This window comes from Notechis scutatus, chromosome Z (genome assembly GCF_049901735.1).
Source record: "Notechis scutatus isolate UNSWTSFEM ecotype Mainland chromosome Z, rNotScu1.2, whole genome shotgun sequence".
Classification (NCBI taxonomy): domain Eukaryota; kingdom Metazoa; phylum Chordata; class Lepidosauria; order Squamata; family Elapidae; genus Notechis; species Notechis scutatus.
The window spans coordinates 92,818,557-92,841,209 of NC_142025.1; the positions used below are offsets into that span (position 1 = coordinate 92,818,557).

Sequence of the window (22,653 nt, forward strand, 5' to 3'; positions counted from 1 at the left end):
TGCACAGGATCTGATAATGTGAAATAATTAAAAGCTAGATTTTCACTGGCTTGTGGGTATTCCTGTTTACAGAAAGTCCTTGATTTTTTATCACAGTTTGGACCAGAATTGTCATTGCTAAGTAAGGCAATTGTTAAGTGAGTCACATCTGGTTTTACAATATTTTTTTCTCATAGTTAAGTGAACCACTACAATTGTTAAGTCAGTCGTGGTCATTAAGGGTCCCCCATTTGACTTTTACCTGTTTGAAGTCAACTGGAACTGCTACAAATGGCAATCAGGTGACTGTGGAATGATGCAGCCTTCATAAATACATGCCAATTACCCAAATTTTAATCATATAACTGTACAGATGCTGTGGAACTGTTTTAAATGGTTGTAAGTCACTTTTTTCAATGCTCTTGTAACTTCAAATGGCTGGCTAAACGAATGATTATAAATAAAGACTACCTATATTTTATTATTAAAACAAGTACATATTTTGCAGAGAAATATACTTTATATTTTAATAATAAATTTTCATTTTTCCTAAGAGTATTCTATCTACATAAAAATTTTATTTCAGTCATACATGCATACAAATTATATGTGTAAAATCATTTTTTTCTTCAGCTGTTTCTAATTGCCTGAAATCTTTGGAAGAATTATCAGAAATTTCTAACATTTATTTCAACAATTTTTTTTCTCTAAAAACAATTTCTCAGTTCTTGGGTTAGAAAAAAAGATAATATAAGATAATATGGAATTTGAAATACACCAGGAACCTCTCCCACTCATCTGTTTTCATTATGTATTCCTAGCAATTTGTAACAACCTTTAATTAGGCTTTTCCCCAAATACCGTAATTTGAATCTTCTTTTCAAATTAGTAAAGTATACATCCAAGTTTAATAATGCAAATTAAATACACATACACAAAATATTGAGTATACTTCCAAATATGTAGCTGAATTGGGACTTTTTTTTTTTTGTAATAGCAGGAATTTCCAATGTTTCATGAATTTTTGCTCCTCCCTTTCATAGACGCCTACAGTTCAGCCGCCAAAAGGATTTACGTAGCTTTACATCTTTCTTTCTACCATATTTTCTTGCTCCAGCAAGGTATTATTTTAAGGCAAAAAATTTCAATTAGGCCAGTTAACTTGGGTTATGTCATTACGTCCTAACCTTCACTAAAAAGTTGTCACAATTTTAAAAGGAATAATCATCCTGAGCTTCTTGGGCAAGCTATCATGACAACCTCTCACTTCTTTTTAGGGCAGCCATGGATCTCAGTGCAAGAAATATAACCTGGATTGGGTTGGGTTAGCTTCCTTTAAACGATCGCTGGTAATTTAACTTTTTTATCTCCTGCATCTAGTCCATATTAGCTTGAGGTGAGAACAGTCTAGCAGGACTCTTACTTGTGAGAAGGGTAGCATGGAAATCTTGGCTGTATAGGGGGTTAGCCATGCAACCACTTTATCACTTCTGCTCTTCTCAGATAAGTCTCCCTGTACTGCTTACACCTTCTGATTTCCTAAAGGGTGTAGGATAATGGAAATGCTACACCATGAAGAAAAAGGGTGAGCTGAGCTCTGGTGATTTGGGAAGGTTTTGAGGCAGGTGAGCAAGAAAGATAAATTGTACTCCAAATTTCTGACAGATTCTCCCCTTTCTCTCTTCTTCGAAGGTGGCCGGATGGGAAACGTAAAAGAAAAAGCAGCCAATGTTCGGTGAAAAGCAGCATGTCAGGTAAGCATCTCTTCCAGGTTTGCCAGTGCTCAGAATTTTCAGATCAATGTGCTTATCTCTTCTGTGATACTAGAAGACAGTACATTTCCTTGTAGTCGTGCCAGCAGGATATCGAGGAAGTGACTCACTTTTTAGGATTCTTTCCTTTGCTGTAAGAACGGGACTTTTATTTAGTAGAAAAGGATCACATCCAAAGATGATAGCCCTTTGTGAAAACTAAACCAGGGTTTGGATTGTTCTGTTTTTCTGCTGTTCTAAGCAGGCAAGAAAATCATATAATGCTATATTCAACTGATAGTCATAGGTCTGTTTGGCTTTGTCAGTTATAAATTTGGAAGATGTGGCATTACCATTTGTAAGTCTTTTTATGGAGATTTGCAAATCTCCATAAAGATTTAAGGGGACAGGATCTCCGTTAGCTTCCTATCTTATACTCAAGCATGTATTCCTTTTGAAATTCCTCTTAGATCACATTATTAATTAGACTTTAGTAACAGAACAATTATTCCAACGTATTCTTCTTAAAAATGTATTTATTGTTTGTTTATGTATTTATTCATACATTTATTATTTTTATAAATAATTCAAGGCAGGGAACATATCTAGTACTCCTTACTTCTCTTTATTTATTTTCTCTTTATTTTCCCCACAACAACCTTGTGAGGAGAATTAGGCTGAGTGATTGGCCCAAAGTCATCCAGCCAGTTTTTGTGCCTAAAGCAGGATTAGATCTCAGAGTTCCTGGATTCTAACTTGATGCCTTAACCACTAGAGCAAACAGGCTCTCAAAGTTATTATTATACTTATATAAACAGAGTGTTGATATTCTAGAGGACTGGAGAAATTAAAGGAGTTTGGGGAAACCTGCTTTGACAAATTGAAATAAAACAATATCCCCAGAATGTATCCAACTTTGACTTGAACCTATTGAGGAGTTTTTTTGATGTTTTTCACTAGTCTAGAAAAGGCAGTCATGGGGCAGCTCAGGATATCGGATGTCAAATGGCAAAGCCTGCAATAGGGAGATAAACCACAAAGAACTGGGGGCGGGATTCTAAAGGTGAGGCCACAGTGGGTCATGGGGCAAGAGGGAATCACATGTGGACTGGTGAATGCGAAAGAATGCCAGACCACATCGTTCCCAGTTGTGTGATTATTATTTTTTTCCTATCTCCGTTTAGCCTCCATCTCCCAAGACCTGGCCACAATCAATTTGTTTTTATTCCCCCTCTTTAAAATATGCTCTTCAACACTTTATTTTCAGTTCTTGAGAGGTTTTTTTTTTAAATGATGCAGCAGCATGGCAATACTTTTACAACCAGGAGAAATATCCTCTTAGTCTTGTGAGAGAGATGAGGAGGATCCAGACTTTAGCACTTATAGTTCAGTTTAGCTGTTGCATTAATCCACCCACCAGCAGCATAGATGTGATTTTATTTTTTATTTTTAAATAGAAGCTAAACAAAGAATATAAACCAGAGTTTCCCAATCTTGGTAACTTTTAAGACGCATGATCTTCAACTCCCAGAAATCCCTAGCCAGCTGTGGAACATATTTATTTCCATGTTTATAGATCTGAAGATGTGTGTACTAGAAATAACATTTTTCATTCTTTTCCCATAAAAAAAAAAAAGTAAATGGGATTATTTCCCATTCATAGACTATTTGGATAAACCACATTGAAGAAAATTCTTTTCATAAGTGTTTAGCAGCTTCGTTGCCTTTTACCTGGCATTGCTTTAATTCAGCAGTTGGCAAATGGAAAGACACTACAGTGCATACAGTTGAAGAATGATCTATATATAAAAAGAAACATATCACAAGGCTAGGGGAAAAGGCAGAGAGCCCCTATATCTGCATTATAGGTTCTTGGCTTTCTTTCATTTCTTCCAAGAATCTGGCAAGTTGTAGTTCATTTCCTCTTTAGAAAATATTTCCCAGATTTCTCTACAGCAAATGAGTATTGGGTTTAAGTTCATAATGTATCTGCCAGGGGACAGCAGAAAGGAAGCAGGTCTGGCTTCTTTCATCTGTGAGGAGACTTAGGGTCAAAAGGAGGCTATAGCAGGACTAAGACCAACCTGACTTCATTCATCAGCCAGATAACTGCTGTCTGTCTTGCTCTATTTCAGTTCTTTCCTCATTCTTTTTGTTTTTTGTTCATCAGCTTTCAAAACTGTAGACAGAGATTATCCTGACTTTTAATATATCTACAGCACATAGAAAATTTATGTTCTTGGAAAGTTTGTGATTAGAAAATAAATCATAAACACCTAAGACCATTATTGTTATGAGTCTTTTATGTACTCTCCTTTAAGTTCATCTAGATACATTGGCCTCCAACTCTCATAATCCCTCAACAGCATGACTGGGAGCTTTGCTTGGGGGAAGATGTGTGGAACATATCGGCACCCATCAGTTTGTGGCTCTCTTAGAGACTGTACATGTCCCTTTGATTTACAAGTAATTTGCGTTTAGCAGCTGCCTTGTTTAGCAATCATTTGCGGTCACAGTGTTGATGAAAAAGTAATTTTGTGACCAGTCTGCGCATTTATGACCTCCAAAAGCAAAGAAAAGATGAATTAAGATCATAACACAGTTGCAATATCATTTAGTGACTACTTCACAACCAAGCTGCAAGTCTCACTTGTCAGTCTTACTAGATAGTCCTGAAAGGAAGCATGATGAGATGAGCTAATTCTACTTTATTGCAAAGCAACATTAACAAAATCTTGCAAGTCCGAAAGGGTAAATCTCCTACCATCGTCTCTTCTGAGCCTCTTGCCGTTCTCTTATCTGACTGCTCCCTAGGCAGCATCTCTTGGCCCTGTCTCCTAACATCTTTCTCACATAGATTGCAGAACAATCTGCATTTGTTTGAGGTGCAAGACCCAAATCTTGCCCTTGGATTCTTTCTTTAATTTATCAGATTAAAACAATATCTTTTATCTGTATTTGCAAAATATGCAAGCGGTAATGTACACAAATTTTTGAGATGTACGATATGATTACAACCTTTGGACATTTTTTCACTGTTCAGTTGTTAATAATCTTCAAATCATATGTTATATATATGGACTATACTGGGATATTAATTCCACAAAGCAGATAGGCAGGTAGGTGCCTAAAAGTCAAATCATGGTTCAGGGTTCAGTTTTACTCTTCCTTCCATGTTTCAATAACAGTCATCGTTCTTTGCTTTCATTGTCCTTTTTTTAAAATAACAGATGCAAGGTTATTTATGGGCATCTCTCATAGTAAGCAAAAATAAATAAATATCCAGGAACTAAGAACATATTAAGCCTAATAAAATGAAGTAACAGAATGTTAAGCCTGTGGACTGCAGTGTTTCAGAAGCAGTTTAAAGTGTCATCCTTTCACATGTTTAAACATTCCTTCTAAATAAATGGTATAGCAAAGGGACTAAACTCAAACTGTTCTTCCTAGTTAGGTTTCTATCTGCAGGCATTTTTGTTTCCATTCATCTGTATTTTGTAATTTAGTTGACTAAAGCCTAGTCAGTTTTGGGTCAAGTTCTGGAGTTGTGGGTTGGGTGGAAGTATGAAGTAAAATCTAAACAGAATGATTGACTGCTGTATCCAAGCTATACCCTCAAACTATCCTGTAGATAATTGAAATAATCAAAGTTTACAATTCTATGCAAGCCAAAGAGTTATAACTGTAAAGTTTAGGATTGCTACAGTTCTGCTCTAAACAAATAGATGAAAAAACTCTGTATGTGGGTGTCTATATCAATCTTATTAGCAGTAAGAAGCGTCTGGAGAACAAAATGTAGTCCTTCCAAATTGCCTCAAATTCCTCTAAAAAAACCCATTTAACCATAACCCTTTAAGATCTTTTAAAAATCTTAACGTTGCAGCTTAAATATATTATGAGTTGTTGAATTAGGAAAGGTGCAAGGGGTAAATTTAAACCAGTCATAAAATTATTTGCTTATTTAAATTTATTGACTGTCCCCAGTCCAGTGGATAGTCATTATTTGAGTTAATGACTAAACCACCGTTCACTTCCATTTATCTCCCCCTCAAAAATTAATAGAAGAATGAATGAGTCTAAAGGTAAAGATAAAGATTTCCCTGTCAGTCATATCCAACTTTAGGGCATAGTGCTCATCTCCGTTTTTTGGCCAAGGGAGCCAGAATCATCCAAAAACAATTTCTGTTATTAGATGGCCAACATAGTTATATGGCAAAGGCTCATGGTTGGCTGTTACCTTCCCACCCAAGTGGTACCTATTTATCTGATTGCATTTGCATGCTTTCAAACGGCTAGTTAGGGCAGCAGATGGGGCAAGAAATGGGAGCTCACCCCTTTGCGTGGAGCTTGGGCCTTGAACCTGGGCGGTCAGCTCTCCTGCTGCCAAGCTCAGCATCTTTAACCACTGAGCCATCACTCAGGTTAAGTAGATTCTTCTATTGTGTTACTTGTATGATGATATCATGATTTTCATAATATCGCTTATGTCACTTTCCCTAAACCAGAGGTCTGCAACCTTAAACATTCAAAGAGCCATTTGGATCCATTTCCCACAGAAAAGAAAACACCAGGAGCCAATAATTTAACAACCGGTGTGACTCCCTCCCTCTAGAATATGGAGCAGAGTCTCCATCCCCTGCCATCACCCTTACCTTCTCAGGCCAAGCAAGGAGTGATGGGAAGGGGAGGGGCCAGCCAGTGGGATCAGCCGACGGGGAGCTGCAGCAGAGAGCCGATACAGCCGCATGTGGCTCCAGAGCCGCAGGTTGCAGACCCTTGCCCTAAACAGTCAGTCATGCAGGAGTGAGGAGTTTTGGGATGTAATGTGCTAAAATAAACATGCATCCAATTGAATAAATAAATGCTAAGCAGAATTACATATGACCACACACTTTTTAAAATACTTAAAATAAAACAATTAGAAGAGAAGATGTGGTTGATCTTTCTTTTGTGGGTGTTCCAGCATCTGCCTGTTTTCAGTGTACATATGTATATTTGATGGTGTAAAGAAATGCACCCAAAATGTGCTTCTAGTTGTATTTGCAAACTTCCCTGTGATCTAAAACTATGATAAGGCAGAATTTCTGGTTGTGAGAAAATTCAGCTAAACATAAAATGTTTTTTGGAGCTGCTTGTGGATAACAAGGAAAAGGCTTGCATCTGCAACTTTGTAATCATTTGCCTTTTAATATTTGGAGAACTTACATAGGTTTATTTGTATGTTTGTTTATTTGTATCCTAGCTTTATTATTTTTACAAATAATTCAAGCTGGTGAAAATATCCAACACATCTTCCTCATCTTGGGTTCCGCTCTCGTTCTTGACCCTATGCTTGAAGAAAGCTGTCTAACTGCTTTTGTATTCTCAAGTATTAAAAACATGTTCCGCAAGTCACTTTTCACTTAAAATAAAAGACTTGCCACAAGTTTCTTTAAAATTGGAAAACAATCTGCTCCAAATTCTTTCTCTTTCTTTTTGGAGAAATGGGGACAAAGAAGTTGCATTAGTGATATCATAGCTTCCAGTCAATCATCGACTGCAAATAGAGGTAATCCTCAACTTATGACCACCACTTATTAAATGAATTGTGCCCGATTTTATGATCTTTTCCCCATAATCCTTGTACTGCAATTAAGTGGATCCTGGGGCTGTCAACGAGAATCTGGTTTCTCATTGATTTTGCTTTTTAGAAGCCTGCTTGGAAGGTCTCAAATGGCTATTACATATCCCAGGCAATGCAACTCTCTTAAATACACACCGGTTGCCAAATGCCCAAACTGTGATAATGTGACTGGGGTTGCTGAGATGATCATAAATGCAAAGGTTGGTCACAGATCACTTTTTTTAGTGCCATTGTGACTTTGAATGGTCCCTAAATGAATGATTATATATTGAGCGCTATCTGTACTTCTGCTGCTGCCTTACAAGATAGATCCTTTTTGTAGATAGTCACCTTACAAGCCACCCTTTATAAATACAAAATCATTGTGTTTTCCTGTCTAATAAACCCTTTTTTAAAAAAGCCATTACAAGTGATTCTCAATCTATCTGGGAAGACTTCCGTAAGATTTTATTGCTTTTACGCATTCCAGAGATTTAGAAAGTCCTCTGTAGGCCAGAACAGAAAATGGAATTTCTTCTTTTCCTGAAGATGATTTGTGACCAGATTAAGCTCTGGGAAAGGATTGCCAGAACTGTTTTTCAGGGCTGTAGGTACATAGGAGAGCACAGTTTGTCTGTGAAAGGCTCCATATTTTTTCCTCTGGCATATCCACACTGGGATCCTTACTTAAACCATAGTAAAGTTTTTGATCCATATTGACAATATAGATTAATAGAATCACTTCATGTACAACCTGTCAGTGTTTTTCAAACTTGACGAATTTAAGATGTGTAGACTTCAACTCCCAGAATTCCCCAGCCAGCCTGCTGATCTAGGGCCTTTCATTTGGAAGTGCTCAGATCAATTGACTTACTAATTTATATATTCTTTTTCATTGGGAAATTATAAATACCCAAGGTAAAAATGATGTTTTTTAACTAATAAAATAATACATTGCCAAGAGTCTATTAAATATATTTTATTGCACCTAAATTTGATTCAGTTATATTGTTTCTATAAGTTTGCTAATGCAAATTTGTTTTTTTATTATACTGGTTGTTATCAGCCCCTCCTTCTGCCCAATGCACACCATTTTCAGTATTCAATTCAATTTTGCCTATGGAAATGCATATATCTGCCTATTGGAAAAATACATACAAACTGCCAAGTATATCTGTAGGAATATGTTAATTGGTCATTTTGAATTGGCAGTAGTTCCATTGTGAACAAAGTGGCATGTTTGTGTGACATCTACATGTGATCTATAGGTGGTGGTGATTAATTGGGAAGTATGTATTTTATATACTAAGGGATGTCCAATATGGAAATTGTAATGTGAGAATCAACTTTCAGCCATTTCTAGGAATCAGAGAAGTCGTTCATACAGCAGTAAACACATAATAGATATTAATAGCATGCTCGTTTGAGAAGAGCATGAAATTTCTTTTCAACAAAGACCCACATAATCAGAGTTAAGTTGTGCGCCCACACACAAAGTTTCCAGACAAGCATGCAGTCCTTGAACCTTTTGTATATGCTGAGTAAAACTGTGGAGCTCCAGTAAGAAAACATCCTGCAGCTATCTGTGCATTCTTTAACCCTTCCCAGCTTTAATTTCAGAGAAGGGGGCCACAGGGGAAATAGCAGGCAAAACAGAGGGAAAGGAAGCAAACAGAGAAAGACAGGAGAACAGATTCAACAAGTAGAGAAGCCAAAAAAAGGTTGGAAAAAGGACCATAAGGTAGAGTGGTGGGAAGCCGTTGCCTGAGGAAGGAAGGGAGCATTGAGCTTTGCCTGCCAACCCCCCAAAAAAAATTGTTGGCTGGAAGACAGCCCACCTTTCACATCCTTAGGGTTAAACTGGTTGAGCCCAGAGCTGAATGGGAAGCTTTCTCAGCCAAAGTCAAGAAAGGTTCTGTGCTGCTGGTAGTAAGAATAAATATAAGTGAAAGAAATGTAGAGACGATAGGGCAAGCAGACAAAAAAAGGCAGCTTGGTTGATGAAAGGTAATTTATTATTGGCTCAGGCAATGAAAAATTAGATGCCAGCTTCTATAGCAAGGCTGTAGAGTCTGCCTTCCTGTGATTTCCCTGCCCAGCTCCTTATTACAGCCACAGGAAGAGCAGTTCCTTTTGCCACAATGGTGGAGAAGTGGGGGTGGGCGAGGAAAAGTACAGTAGGAGAGGACATTGTTGTTTCCTATTGATGGGAAAAGTCAAGGTTATAGAAAGGGGGTGGAGTAATTAGCAGGGATGATCATGTCTGCTGTTTTCTTCGCCTTACCTGGAATCAAAGGGCCTTTTATGGACATACATGTGATTATGCTTTCCTCTGCTCTTTATCACTATTTCAGGAAGCTTTCTGTGTTTGGGGGGAGGGGAAGTATTTCAGAAAGATTTGGAGCAAGCAAGTCCCTGCCTTGCCACTGCCTCCTGTCACCCAGCCGGGAAGTAGCACTTGAACAGCCTTGTAGACTCTGCTGTGAGGGAAGATGGGCCATGGAGTTCTAAGCCTCCGCCTTCCGCCTGTGGTCGACAAAGCAAAGGGGATTTTATATCCTGACATTCTTTTAAGGCACTGCAAAATAGCAAATTTAGCTTCTTGTCCTTCTTAAGAGAACTGATGTTGAGGTTTAAGTGATTTTGCTCTCATTTTGTAAAACACGAATGACAGAGAACCTGAGCTGTCTTATAAAATGGTGCCTAAATTTCAGTTTTAAAGAAATAGCGGGAATGAACACTTTATGTAAACTTTATGTTCAAAGGACAAATGCATTTAACTAACAGATATTGGTAAGTAGCCACAAAGCAGGAGCTGTTGCTATCTTGCTGTTTCTCTATGGAGTGTAAGTGATGGGCAAGAATACTTTCTAGTCTACTTCAATAGTCTTAACCTCTTGCAGCTGCTGTTTCATCTTTTCAGCTTTGACCTCTTGGCTGCTTTCTCCTACAGGGTACATCCCTAGCTATTTGGACAAAGATGAGCAGTGTGTTGTATGTGGAGACAAAGCCACAGGATACCACTACCGCTGTATTACCTGTGAAGGCTGCAAGGTAAAAAATGCTTGAAAAGGTGTATCTCAACCAAGGGCCTTCCACATTTGCACCTGATCACAGCAGCAATACAGCCCAGCAACCTTTTCTTCCCCATATCCTTCTGACATTGCTTTCACCTGAATCTCAAGACATATCCAAGGCAGCTTAAAGTCATCCTCGGTATACAGTAATACTTTGCTCTTTAATCAGTCAATAGGTTGTAATAGTTTTACCATGAGCCCAGTCTGACAGTGACCATTCAGTTGGTCTGCAATCAAGTGACCCTCTGGGGTTAGGAACTTTTGGCCATTTGGGCTGTTGCAGGCATGCCTCTTACTCTCCAGCCCTTCGGTGTTGTCTTCCAAGTTCAATCTGCTCCAGGCAGCATGAGTGTCCTTATTCTTTCAAACCAGATTGTTCCCAATTTCAGAGACTTGGATCAGCATGAGGGGAGCTATGTGTTGGAGCAGAACAGAGGTTTCTCATTGCTGTTTCATGATACAATTCATCCAATGCCTATCAGTTGTTTGGGCTAAGAGAAGAACAGAGTTGGAAGGAACCTTGGCAGTCTTCTAGTCCAATTCACTCCTCAAGCAGGAGACTCCATACCATCTGACAAGTGGTTGTCCACTCTCTTCTTAAAAGCCTCCAGTGATGGAGCACCCACAACTTCTGAAGGCAAGCCGTCCCACTAATTTATTGCTCTCACTGTCAGGAAATTCCTCCTTAGTTCTAGGTTGCTTCTCTCCTTAATTAGTTTCCATCCATTGTATCTTGTCTTGCCTTCTGGTGCTTTGGAAAATAGGTTGACCCCCCTCTTCTTTATGGCAGCCCCTCAAATATTGGAACACTGCTATCATGTCACCCCTAGACCTTTGGCGTACAAGTTTTACATGGTTGCATACGGGTTTAGCGCTCTTCAAAAATACTGCTAGACTTATGTTCAAATGGAGCTGTTCTTAGTTGATAATCATGCTGACTTAGAATTCATGTCCACAAATCCCAAACAGTTTACTCTTCTATCAAAACTCATTTCTTTCCTGACCAACATCATCTATATTGAGAGTGATTAGATGTTTTTCTATTAGCTGGTGACATTAGGTAGGAGAGCAGGGGAGCAAAGCTTGGGATATCAATTCATCCTTATCCTGAATGTGTCTGCAAACTGTGAATAAGATCAGTGCCATTTGCTAACTGCATGTCAATAGTTGTCAATAGTAAATTTCATGCCAATATAATTTTTTGGTAGCTCAAGAAATGGTATATCACATTTCAACATGGCTGTGAAAAATTCCTACATCCTCGGTACTGGTAGTCTTCAACATATACAACATAATGAACGTTAGAAGTTAAAATGGCACTGAAAAAAGTGACTTATGGTCACTGGTTCTCACACTTATGACTGTTGCAACATCCCTGTGATGACCCGTAGTGTAATACAAACGTAACAAAATCCAAAACGTAAATAAATGTCCTTTAATGCCTCCAACTTGGCCCCACTGTTCAATAATTCTCAGTTGGAGATAAAATTTATTCAAAAATAGTCTTCAAAAGAAAGCAATACAGTCTGAACTTAATGAGCAGATAGAGGTGAAATAAAAAAACTAAAACAAACTACAATGAAGGAATTTCCACAATGGACCAGGATAAGTAATTACCAACTTCAAGGCACAGTCTTTTGGAAGAATGCCAACCAAAATAACTTCAGCCCCAAATAACACACATTTTGCTTCTGGCAATGCTGTGTTTTAACCGTCTCTCTTATATACTATTCTCTCCAGCTGCAACCAATGAGGGAGATTATGGCCGCTTCCTTTCTTGTAAGCCAAGTTGTTTCCTTCTCCGTTCCTCCCTTGTGCCCTAGGATGAAGAGGGGATGGGCCTGGTTCTTCCTCTGCTTACCCAGCCGGCCTCTGCCCTTCCCCACCCTCCTCCACAACCTCCGGAGCCACACCTCCACTCCATGTCGGCTGTTCCTCCTCTCTCTCAGAGTCTGACTCTAACAAGGGCATGACAATCCCTATAGTAACATGGTCAAAATTTGTGCACTTGTCATGTATTTATGATGGTTGCAGCTTCCCTGGGTCACGTGATCACCATTTGTGACTTTCCAGGCAACTTTCAACAACTAGTTAATGGGGAAAGTTGGATTTGCTTAACAACCAGATGATTCACTTAACATCTGAAGTGATTCACTTAACAATCTGAAAAAAATGTCATAAGATCAGGTATAATCCAACAACTGCCTAACTTACAATAGAAATTTTGGTCCCAGTTTTGGTTCATAAGTTGAGGATTACCTGTACCTTGAATTAACTCATTCCAGAAAAATTAATTATGTGCATGATTCTGCTGCATAATGGTAAATCATCCCAAACATTTTACATGGCATCACACTGTTTCTTCTTCAGAAAGTAATGTGGGTTGTTTGGCCACTTGGTGATAGAGGAAATAGACATGCAATCAGGCATAACATACATTGACCAAGTGAGGAGAATTCATAAGAACCTTTTGTGCTAGCATTCAATGCCAAGAAAAAAGACTAGACTAGAAAAATGGAAAAGGAGAAGAAGATTATGTCTTAAGAAGCTACAAAAAACATCTGGAAAGGTTTGGCTGGCAAAAAAAAGTTAGATCCATTTTATTTTCATGACCTCCAATTATATTTCCTAGTTAGTACCCTATTATATCTGATCTTTTCCCTGTCAGCCTTTCTCAATACCACTATCAGTACCCCAAATCTAGAAATATGACTAGTTACTTATCATATTTATAGGATATATGTAGGGTTATCTGCATTAAGGCACAGAAATTCTGATTTGCTGAAATTTTTATAATGTTATGTCCCAAAGGTGCTTTTTCAAGAGGCAACTGGACTTTCTGATTTTGTTTTGAAGACATTTCACTTCTCATCCAAGAAGCTTCTTCAGCTCTGACTGGATGGTGGGAAATGGGAGTATTTATAACCTTTGCATACAGCTGGTCATTTGTGTTCTTTTAGCAAGTCATTAAGGTCACCTGAAGGCTTATCTGGGTCACCTTGGGGAAACCACCCTATGCATATATGGACTCCCCAAAATCCAGGAGGGAATTCCACTGAGACCAGTTGTCAGCAGCATCAACTCTGTCACCTACAACATTGCAAAACATCGTATTAACCACCTTATTAGCTCCTCTAGTTGGCAACACCATCCATCACATCAACAATTCACAGGACATCGCCAGCAAGGTTTGGAAATTAAAACTGGACCCGGATGAGTCCCACAACAAGGGGGATGAGTCTGCCTACCAAGATGAGGTGGACCGGTTGCTTTCGTGGTGTGGAGACAATAACTTGGTCCTCAACACCAATAAGACCAAGGAGCTTATAGTGGACTATAGAAGGAACAGATCAGACATCCAGCCCTTGCTTATCAATGGAGACCGAGTGGAGCAAGTGGCCAGTTTTAAGTTTCTAGGTGTTACCATAAAAAGTGGACCTGATCTGGGGTGCCCACATTGCAGCACTGGTCAAAAGGGCCCAGCAGAGCGTATACTACCTGAGACTTCTCAGAAAACAACAACTGAATGAAAAATTGCTGGTGACTTCTACCGCAGCCCCATAGAGAGTATCGTAACATACTGCACCTCTGTATAATTTGCCAATTGCACAGTGGCAAGCACTCCAGAGGGTTAACGTCATTGCCCAGAAGATCATTGGTTGCCCTCTCCCTTCTTTGGAAAAGCTTTATAGCTCCTGCTTCCTTAAGAAAGTTCAAAACATTCTCAAAGATCCATCTCATCCTGGGTACCCTTTTTTTTTGAATTATTACCCTCTGGCAGACTGTACAGAATAATAAAAAGAAGGACAAACAGGCTGAAAAACAGCTTCTATCCCAGGGCAGTAGCTCTTTTGAATTCTGCTGTATAGTGCAGTGTTGGTGCGGTGATGAGGGTTTTGGTTCAATGTGTGGAGTGTGAAGGATGTGTGTTTATTTTCATGGTCCTGATGTGCATCGAAGATGGTGTTTGATGTCATTATACAAGGTACAATGACAATAAAGTAAACTAAACTAAGATGAGACCTTGGTTTCCCATGATGTGACTTCTCTCTTCACCTGCATTCCAACTACCGAAGCTGTCGTGGTAGTGAAAAAAATGACTTGTACAAGACAGTACCTTAGATGACAGAACCAACCTCAGCTCAGACCACATATGTACCGTGCTGGACTTCTGCTTGACCATTACCTATTTTAAATACATTGAAGGTTTCTACAGACAGAAACATGGCTGTGTCATGGGTTCTCCTGTGTCCCCCATTGTGGTCACTCTCTACATGGAAGTGGTAAAAACCAAAGTTCTAGACTCCTTCACAGGAATTCACTAGTATAGGTATGGGGACAATACTTGAGCCAAGATCAAAGCACAGGAATTGGAAGCGTTCACCAAACATACTATACAAACTCTATGGACAGATACATTAAATTCACATAGGAAGATGTTCAAGAAAATAGTCTAGTCTTCCTGGACTGTGTGGTACACATTAACGGTGAAGTTTATAGAAAATCCACCCACACAGATCAATATTTACATTTTTATTCCCACCACCCACTGGAGCACAAAATGGTTCATCAGAACCCTACACCATAGCCTACCAGCAAACCCTACACCACAGCCTACCAGGAAAGAAAAAGAACGAAAAGACATCAAGAAAGCCTTCAGAATGTGTCACTATCCCAAGTGGGCCTCCATCAAATCTCTAGAAAGACCCGACAGGAGCTCCTCCATAATAGATAATGAAGAAAAGAATAAACAAAACAACATTGTCATTCCGTACATTGCAGGCACAGCAAAAAAGCTCAGGAAGATCTTCAGCTAACATGACATACGTGCACACTTCAAACCCAAGAAAACACTAAGGCAGAAGCTTGTCCACCCCAAAGACAAAAACTGAGCAACGTGGTATATACAGTACAATGCAGTGAGCCATGTGCAGATCTGTACATTGGGGAAACAAAACAACCACTTCATAAACAAAAGACACAACATAGGGGAACAAACACATTAGGACTAGATTCAGCAGTCAACCTGCATTTAAAAGACACAGGCCACCCATTTGAAGATTCGAACTTCCAAATTTTGGACAGAGAGGACTGCTGATTTGAAGGAGGAGTCAGGCCATTTATGTCAAAATTGAACATCCTCTTAAAAGAGGGGATGGGATATGACATCATCTATCTTCAATCTACAATACAATTTGTTAACCTAATCCTGCATAGTTTTTTCTCCGGTAATATCATACTACTAACTGGAGCATACAAAACATTTGCTAGACCAATACTTGAATATAGCTCATCAGTCTTGAACCATCATTATGTATCTGATATTAATACAGTTGAGAAAGTCCAGAAATATTTCACAAGAAGAGTGCTCCACTCCTCTACTCGTTGCAGAATATCTTATGTCACGAGACTTGAAATCCTAGACCTAGAAAACCTAGAACTATGCCGCCTTCGGTTGAATCTAAGTATAGTACATAAAATTATATATTGCAATGTCCTTCCTGTCAACGAATACTTCAGCTTCAAACCATAACCACACAATAGATACAAACTCAAGGTAAATCGCACCAAACTTGATTGCAGGAAATACGACTTCAGCAACAGAGTGGTCAATGTCTGGAATACTCTACCTGACTCTGTGGTTTCTTCCCCAAACCCCAAAAACTTTAACGTTAGACTGTCTACTGTTGACCTCACCCCTTTCCTAAGAGGTCTGTAGGGGGCGTGCATAAGGGCACCAATGTGCCTACCGTCCCTGTTCTATTGTTTCTTTTTATTTTTCTTATATGTATCCATTTCATGTATTCATAACTATGTTTATACTTATACCTGTTATCTTATAATCACTTGACAAAATAAATAAATAAATACAGTCCTTTCAGCAGTTCCAAGAAGGCTTCACACCTATTTGCACCACACAGGCGACCTTGATGACCCAGATAAACCTCCAGGTGACTTTAACGACTCACTAAAAGAATGCAAATGTCCAGCTGTCTGCAAGGAGTATACAGGTGAAAAAATTCAAAAAATTCAAAAACTCAAAAAATTAGAATATCATGCAAACGTTTATTTATTTCAGTAATGCAACTTAAAAGGTGAAACTAATATATGAGATAGACTCATTACATGCAGAGCAAGATAGTTCAAGCCGTGATGTGTCATAATTGTGATGATTATGGCTTACAGCTCATGAAAACCCCAAATCCACATTCTCAGAAAATTAGAATATTGTGAAAAGGTTCAATATTCTAGGCTCAAAGTGTTCCACTCTAATCAGATAATTAAGTCATAACACCTGCAAAGGGTTCCTGAGCCTTTAAATGGTCTCTCAGTCTGGTTCAGTAGGAATCACAATCATGGGAAAGACTGCTGACCTGACAGATGTGCAGAAAACCATCATTGACACCCTCCATAAGGAGGGAAAGCCTCAAAAGGTAATTGCTAAAGAAGTTGGATGTTCCCAAAGTGCTGTATCAAAGCACATTAATAGAAAGTTGTGTGGAAGGGGAAAGTGTGGAAGAAAAAGGTGTACAAGCAGCAGGGATGACCGCAGCCTGGAGAGGATTGTCAGGAAAAGGCCATTCAAAAGTGTTGGGGACTTTCACAAGGAGTGGACTGAGGCTGGAGTCAGTGCATCAAGAGCCAGATGGATCCTGGACATGGGCTTCAAATGTCGTATTCCTCTTGTCAAGCCACTCCTGAACAACAATCAACGTCAGAAGCGTCTTACCTGGGCTAAAGAAAAACAGAACTGGTCTGTTGCTCAGTGGTCCAAAGTCCTCTTTTCTGATGAGAGCAACTTTTGCATCTTATTTGGAAACCAAGGACCCAGAGTCTGGAGGAAGAATGGAGAGGTACACACTGCAAGATGATTGAAGTCCAGTGTGAAGTTTCCACAGTCTGTGTTGATTTGGGGAGCCATGTCATCTGCTGGTGTTGGTCCACTGTGCTTCATTAAGTCCAGGGTCAACGCAGCTGTCTACCAGGAGATTTTGGAGCACTTCATGCTTCCTTCCACAGATGAGCTTTATAGGGATGCTGACTTCATTTTCCAGCAGGACTTGGCACCTGCCCACACTGCCAAAAGCACCAAAACCTGGTTCAATGACCGTGTGCTTGATTGTCCAGCAAACTTGCCTGACCTGAACCCCAAGAGAAAGATGAGACACATGAGACCGAACAATGCAAAAGAGCTGAAGGCCGCTATTGAAGCATCCTGGTCTTCCATAACACCTCAGCAGTGCCACAGGCTGATAGCTTCCACGCCACACCGCATTGAGGCAGTAATTGCTGCAAAAGGGGCCCAAACCAAGTACTGAGTACATATGCATGCTTATACTTTTCAGAGGTCCGATATTGTTCTATGTACAATCCTTGTTGTAATATTCTAATTTTCTGAGATTGTGGATTTGGGGTTTTCATGAGCTGTAAGCCATAATCATCACAATTATGCCAAATCACGGCTTGAACTATCTTGCTTTGCATGTAATGAGTCTATCTCATATATTAGTTTCACCTTTTAAGTTGTATTACTGAAATAAAGGAACTTTTGCACGATATTCTAATTTTTCGAGTTTCACCTGTAAATCCTTCCATTCCCCATCATTCAGTCAGAGCTGAAGAAGAAGCTTCTTGGATGAGAAGCAAAACGTCTTCAAAGAAAAACCAGAAAGTCCAGTTGCCTCTTGAAAAAGCACCTTTGGGGCAACCATGACCTGGATGACTGAGAATCTCCACAGACATCTATAATATGTTTTTGAATCTATATCTTCCTGGTCTAAATTTATTGCTCTGGCTACCACACTTCAATTACAATTATGTAATTGAACATTATTAGAGAACACCAAAATATTTAAAACATTTATGTCCTGGAGAACTTATTTACAATAAATATTAAATGCCCACAATGAAAGGAAGAAGAAATTATGTGATTTGATTAATGAGTGAAGATAGGAAACAGTAAAGAAATTGGGAATATGTGGCTGACAAAAGATTGTACAATGTTGTAAACTGATTTCTGCAGATAAAATAAACAGGGTTTTTTTTAAAGACAGGGAGGAGACAATTAACTTAATAAGAGCCTATGACGCTTTAGGGTCAGTGTTGGACTCTGCAACAGAAAATACAGGTAGTCCTCAATTCATCCCAATTTGCTAACTGAGAAATTTATTAAGTGAGTTTCTCCCCATTTTACAACCTTTCTTGCCACAGTTGTTAAATGAATGTTAAATTAGTAACACGGTTGTTAAATGAATCTGGCTTCCCCATTGATTTTGCTTGTCCAAAGGTCGCAAAAGGAGATCACATGACCCTGGGTTGCTGCAGCCGTCATAAATGTGAACCAGTTGTCAAGCATCCAAATGCAAATCACGTGACCATGGGGATGCTACAATGATTGCCAGTGTGAAAAATGGTCATGTCGCTTTTTACAGTGCTGTTGTAACTTTGAACAGTCACTAAATGAAATGTTGTAAGTCGAGGATTATCTGTACAAGGGACATTCTCCAGCCAGGCATATGATTCACTCCATGGAATTTTTCCTACAGTTAACTAAATTGCAGTAATTTGAAGCCATGTCTGAAGGCAATGGCCGATTAAGGCTCACTGGTGCCCTAAACACTGACAAATCTTGGTGCCTCCCTCCGTGGGACATACTGTACAAATGAAGCCAAGCTTAGGCTACATAAAAGTTTTTGTGGTACCCCCTTTGGGCCTGGTGCCCTAAGCACATGCTTAGTCTGCTTAATGGTTAATGGTTAAGACACCACTGCTTGAAGGTCTCTCCATTCTTGGTACAGAAACTGCCTTTTACTTGGGGGCTGCAGTGTGTCATTTAGTGATGGCCTCTTGTAATCCAACTCTTGAGATGGCCATCTCCTCCTCTTCCAGGAGGTCTATTTCTGGACTCAGTAGCAATATGACTTGGAATTCATCTTTTTAGATTCCCAGACATAGCACATGGATTTTTTTAATTCATGTTATTTTTTAATGCTATTATTTTGACATTGTTTAGTCAGAAGTATATGAAACATGTGCTTGTTTGCATGCCTTTAAATTCAGCAGAGTGTTTTTTTTTAAATGTAAGTGTAATGGATATTATAATAAAAGGAATGAAATCTTCAAATCTTACCCTCATTCAATTATCCCCCCTCCGATCCCTATTGGATCTGGACTATGAGGGTTCAGTTCAAACACAGTTCAAAGACCCAGTGCAACCAAAAAAAAAAAGGTTTTCCTTTTATAATTGTTCAATTTGATAAATAACTACTTTGTATAGAGAGAGGCAAGATAATGTTAAGCACACACACACACACACACACACACACACACAAACAAACAATTGGTTGCATGCAAGACATTTTCTACAGTGGACTTTTAAGAATTCCTTACAATTTCTTGTAAGTACTTCAGATTGCTGCAAAGTTGTGTTTACTTTTCCTTGGATGGGGATGGGGAAAAGATGAGTAGACATTTAAAGATTCTGGTTGGATATTGAGTAAAACACTGTCATAAAACCTGATTTCAGTGCCAAATTTAACATGGAAATATAACATTTGTAACAATCTAAATATATCTTGGAATACACACAGAGTAAATTTCCCTCTTAGTTATTAGTCAATTCTGCCTCCTCCCTTCCTTTTATTTACTTCAAGAGACATCCTAAAGCTGCCTTTTTTCTTTTCTCTTTATTTACATATTACGAAAATCGTATGTTTTCCATGGTCTGACAATATGTTACTTTTGGTAGCTAGGACCTTCTAGATCAGGGGTCTCCAACCTTGGCAACTTTAAGACTTGTGGACTTCAGCTCCCAGAATTCCTCAACCAGCAAAGCAAAGCTGGTTGAGGAATTCTGGGAGCTGAAGTCCACAAGTCTTAAAGTTGCCAAGGTTGAGACCCCTGTTTTTGATAGGACTAATCTTCCCATTTTGCAGCAACCTCTATGAGGAATGAGTTAAGGTAGTAAGTTAGTAAATGTATAGGCTCACTTATATCCATGACTCTGACTAGCCCATAATTAAAACAATTAAAATCAGTTTCCTGCAGAGAAAGGCAAAAAAGTTACTGCCCTTATATATCCAGCTCTTTGATTCTGTTTCACAAATATGTTGTACCTGACATGGCTAAAAAGCATTACCTTTGCTTTTCTTTATTTACTTTTTTTAAAAAAACCAAAAAGGTAAAAGAAACACAGGCTTAAATAGAAAACAAACAAACTGTAGGCAGACACAGTGCCCTGGGCAGAAAATTCAAGTGGCATCATAAATCACTCAATTATGGCAAAATGCCAGCCAGCTTTCGGTTGAAGTGTGGAATTAGTCCTGAGCTGAAAAAGTTTAACAGCTAATAGTAGGCTTAAGAAAAAAAAATAAGGGTTGGTAATGGGGAAGAAAAAGAACTAGCTCCCAGATGTGGTCTTTGGGAAAGTTTGTTTTTTTTCTGAAGGCTCAGTGAAATAAAATGAAAACTCTAGAGAATCCAGTAGAAAGAGAATAGTTTCCTAGTAAACTTTCCTGTATTCATTCCTAAGAAACCACGGTACCAGAATATGGCAAGGTGACTATATTTTGGGTTAGAACCATAGAAACACATACCATTTGAAATCCACAAATTCACATGACAACCTACTGTTCCAAATACTAAAATGATATCTTTTTACCCCAGTCATTTTTATGATTACATGTCTGTCACTGATAGTTATAGCAGAAAAAAAGGTCTCTTTAGTTAGAAAAGTCAGTAGCGCTACATACAACAGGACAGCGTCCTCTTTAATAGAATATAGAAGCTTGAGGGTGGGGGAGAGTAGAAAATGGGAGGTTAGAGAATCAAAGAATGCATGCTCTGCTTTTTCAGAATTGCCTGGGTCTCTCTTCTACAGGGCTTTTTCCGACGGACCATTCAGAAAAATCTGCATCCAACATACTCCTGCAAATATGATGGTTCCTGTGTCATCGATAAGATCACCCGCAACCAGTGTCAACTTTGTCGATTCAAGAAGTGCATTGCTGTTGGCATGGCCATGGACTGTAAGGGCATTGCGCCCACTGTGGAGAACTGGGGAGGGGGGGAGTTGGGGAGATGGGGAGGGGAGTGGTTACAGGGAGCAGAGGAGAAGAAATGTGCCCAAGAATGGACGCACGTTAAAGGATCAAAAGAGGGAAATAATTGGTGTGTAAAATTGCATAGGGATCATCTTTGAATCCCTCCATTTTGAGTCCATGGAATAGCGTGAGAGCTGTCCTGGTATTCCCTAAGGTTTTAATTGAGCCGTCCTGTCAGATGGCTATTCATAATTCCCTTTGGCACCTTGGAATTGGCCAAATTGGTTGCAGAATTCTGATTGGCTCTATGTGAAGTTCCCCCCTCCTCTCATACCTCTTCATTCTTCACCACCCTCCTAGTGGTGCTGGATGACTCCAAGAGAGTAGCCAAACGGAAGCTGATTGAAGAGAACCGGGAGAGACGGCGCAAAGAGGAAATGATGAAATCCCTTCAGCACCGGCCAGAGCCAACCCCAGAGGAATGGGAGCTGATACGCATCGCTACGGATGCACACTGCAGTACCAATGCCCAAGGCAGCCATTGGAAACAGAAGCGGAAATTCCTGGTAAATTGTACTGGCAAATAGGGCACACAGTTCTGTTTGTCAGAATTGACACAATTTTACGTATTTCTTTTCATTCTTTATTTTGGATTACGTGTAGTCCTTCCTTAACAATAATTCATTAGTGACTGTTTGAAGTTACAGCTGCACTAGAAAAGTGACTTACGGACTGCCTCATGGGCCCCTGCGGTCACATAATCACAATTCGGGCATTTAGAACACATGATTGTTATTTGTGATAACAAGCCCACATGATTGTTATTTGTGACCTTCCCAGCCAGCTTTTGACAGGCAAAGGTCAACAGGGAAGCCAGAAAGAAGTTGTAAATGGCAATTGCGTGATGTTTCATTAAACAATTGCAGGTGACTCACCTAACAACCACAACTGGGACTGCTAGAACTGTCACTACTAAGCAGTGCAGTCACGTGATGTTTCACTTAACGACCACTTTACTTAGCCACGGTTTTCAGTCCCAGTTAGAGTCATTAAGCAAGGCCTGCCTGCAATATTTTCTGCCCCTATTTTTCTTTTGAAAGTCTATAGATCTCTTTACCCCACGCTTTCCCCAGGATCTGATAGATCAAAAGTAAGTCCAGCAGAATAAGTGAATATATGCATAATTTATGGGCATCAAGTTT

The 22,653-nt window shown here is 39.3% G+C and overlaps 1 protein-coding gene across 6 annotated transcripts in view; it reads left to right on the forward strand.

Annotated features, from left to right (window-relative positions):
* Positions 1–22,653, forward strand: part of THRA (thyroid hormone receptor alpha) — a 177,555-nt gene that overhangs the window by 143,166 nt on the left and 11,736 nt on the right. For all 6 annotated transcript variants that reach the window (XM_087945604.1, XM_087945607.1, XM_087945605.1 and 3 more), the window contains 4 exons: positions 1,672–1,733; positions 10,286–10,386; positions 21,289–21,436; positions 21,812–22,017. In XM_087945604.1, the coding sequence (XP_087801730.1) occupies positions 1,672–1,733; positions 10,286–10,386; positions 21,289–21,436; positions 21,812–22,017 (517 nt within the window). The remainder of the gene's footprint in view (positions 1–1,671; positions 1,734–10,285; positions 10,387–21,288; positions 21,437–21,811; positions 22,018–22,653) is intronic.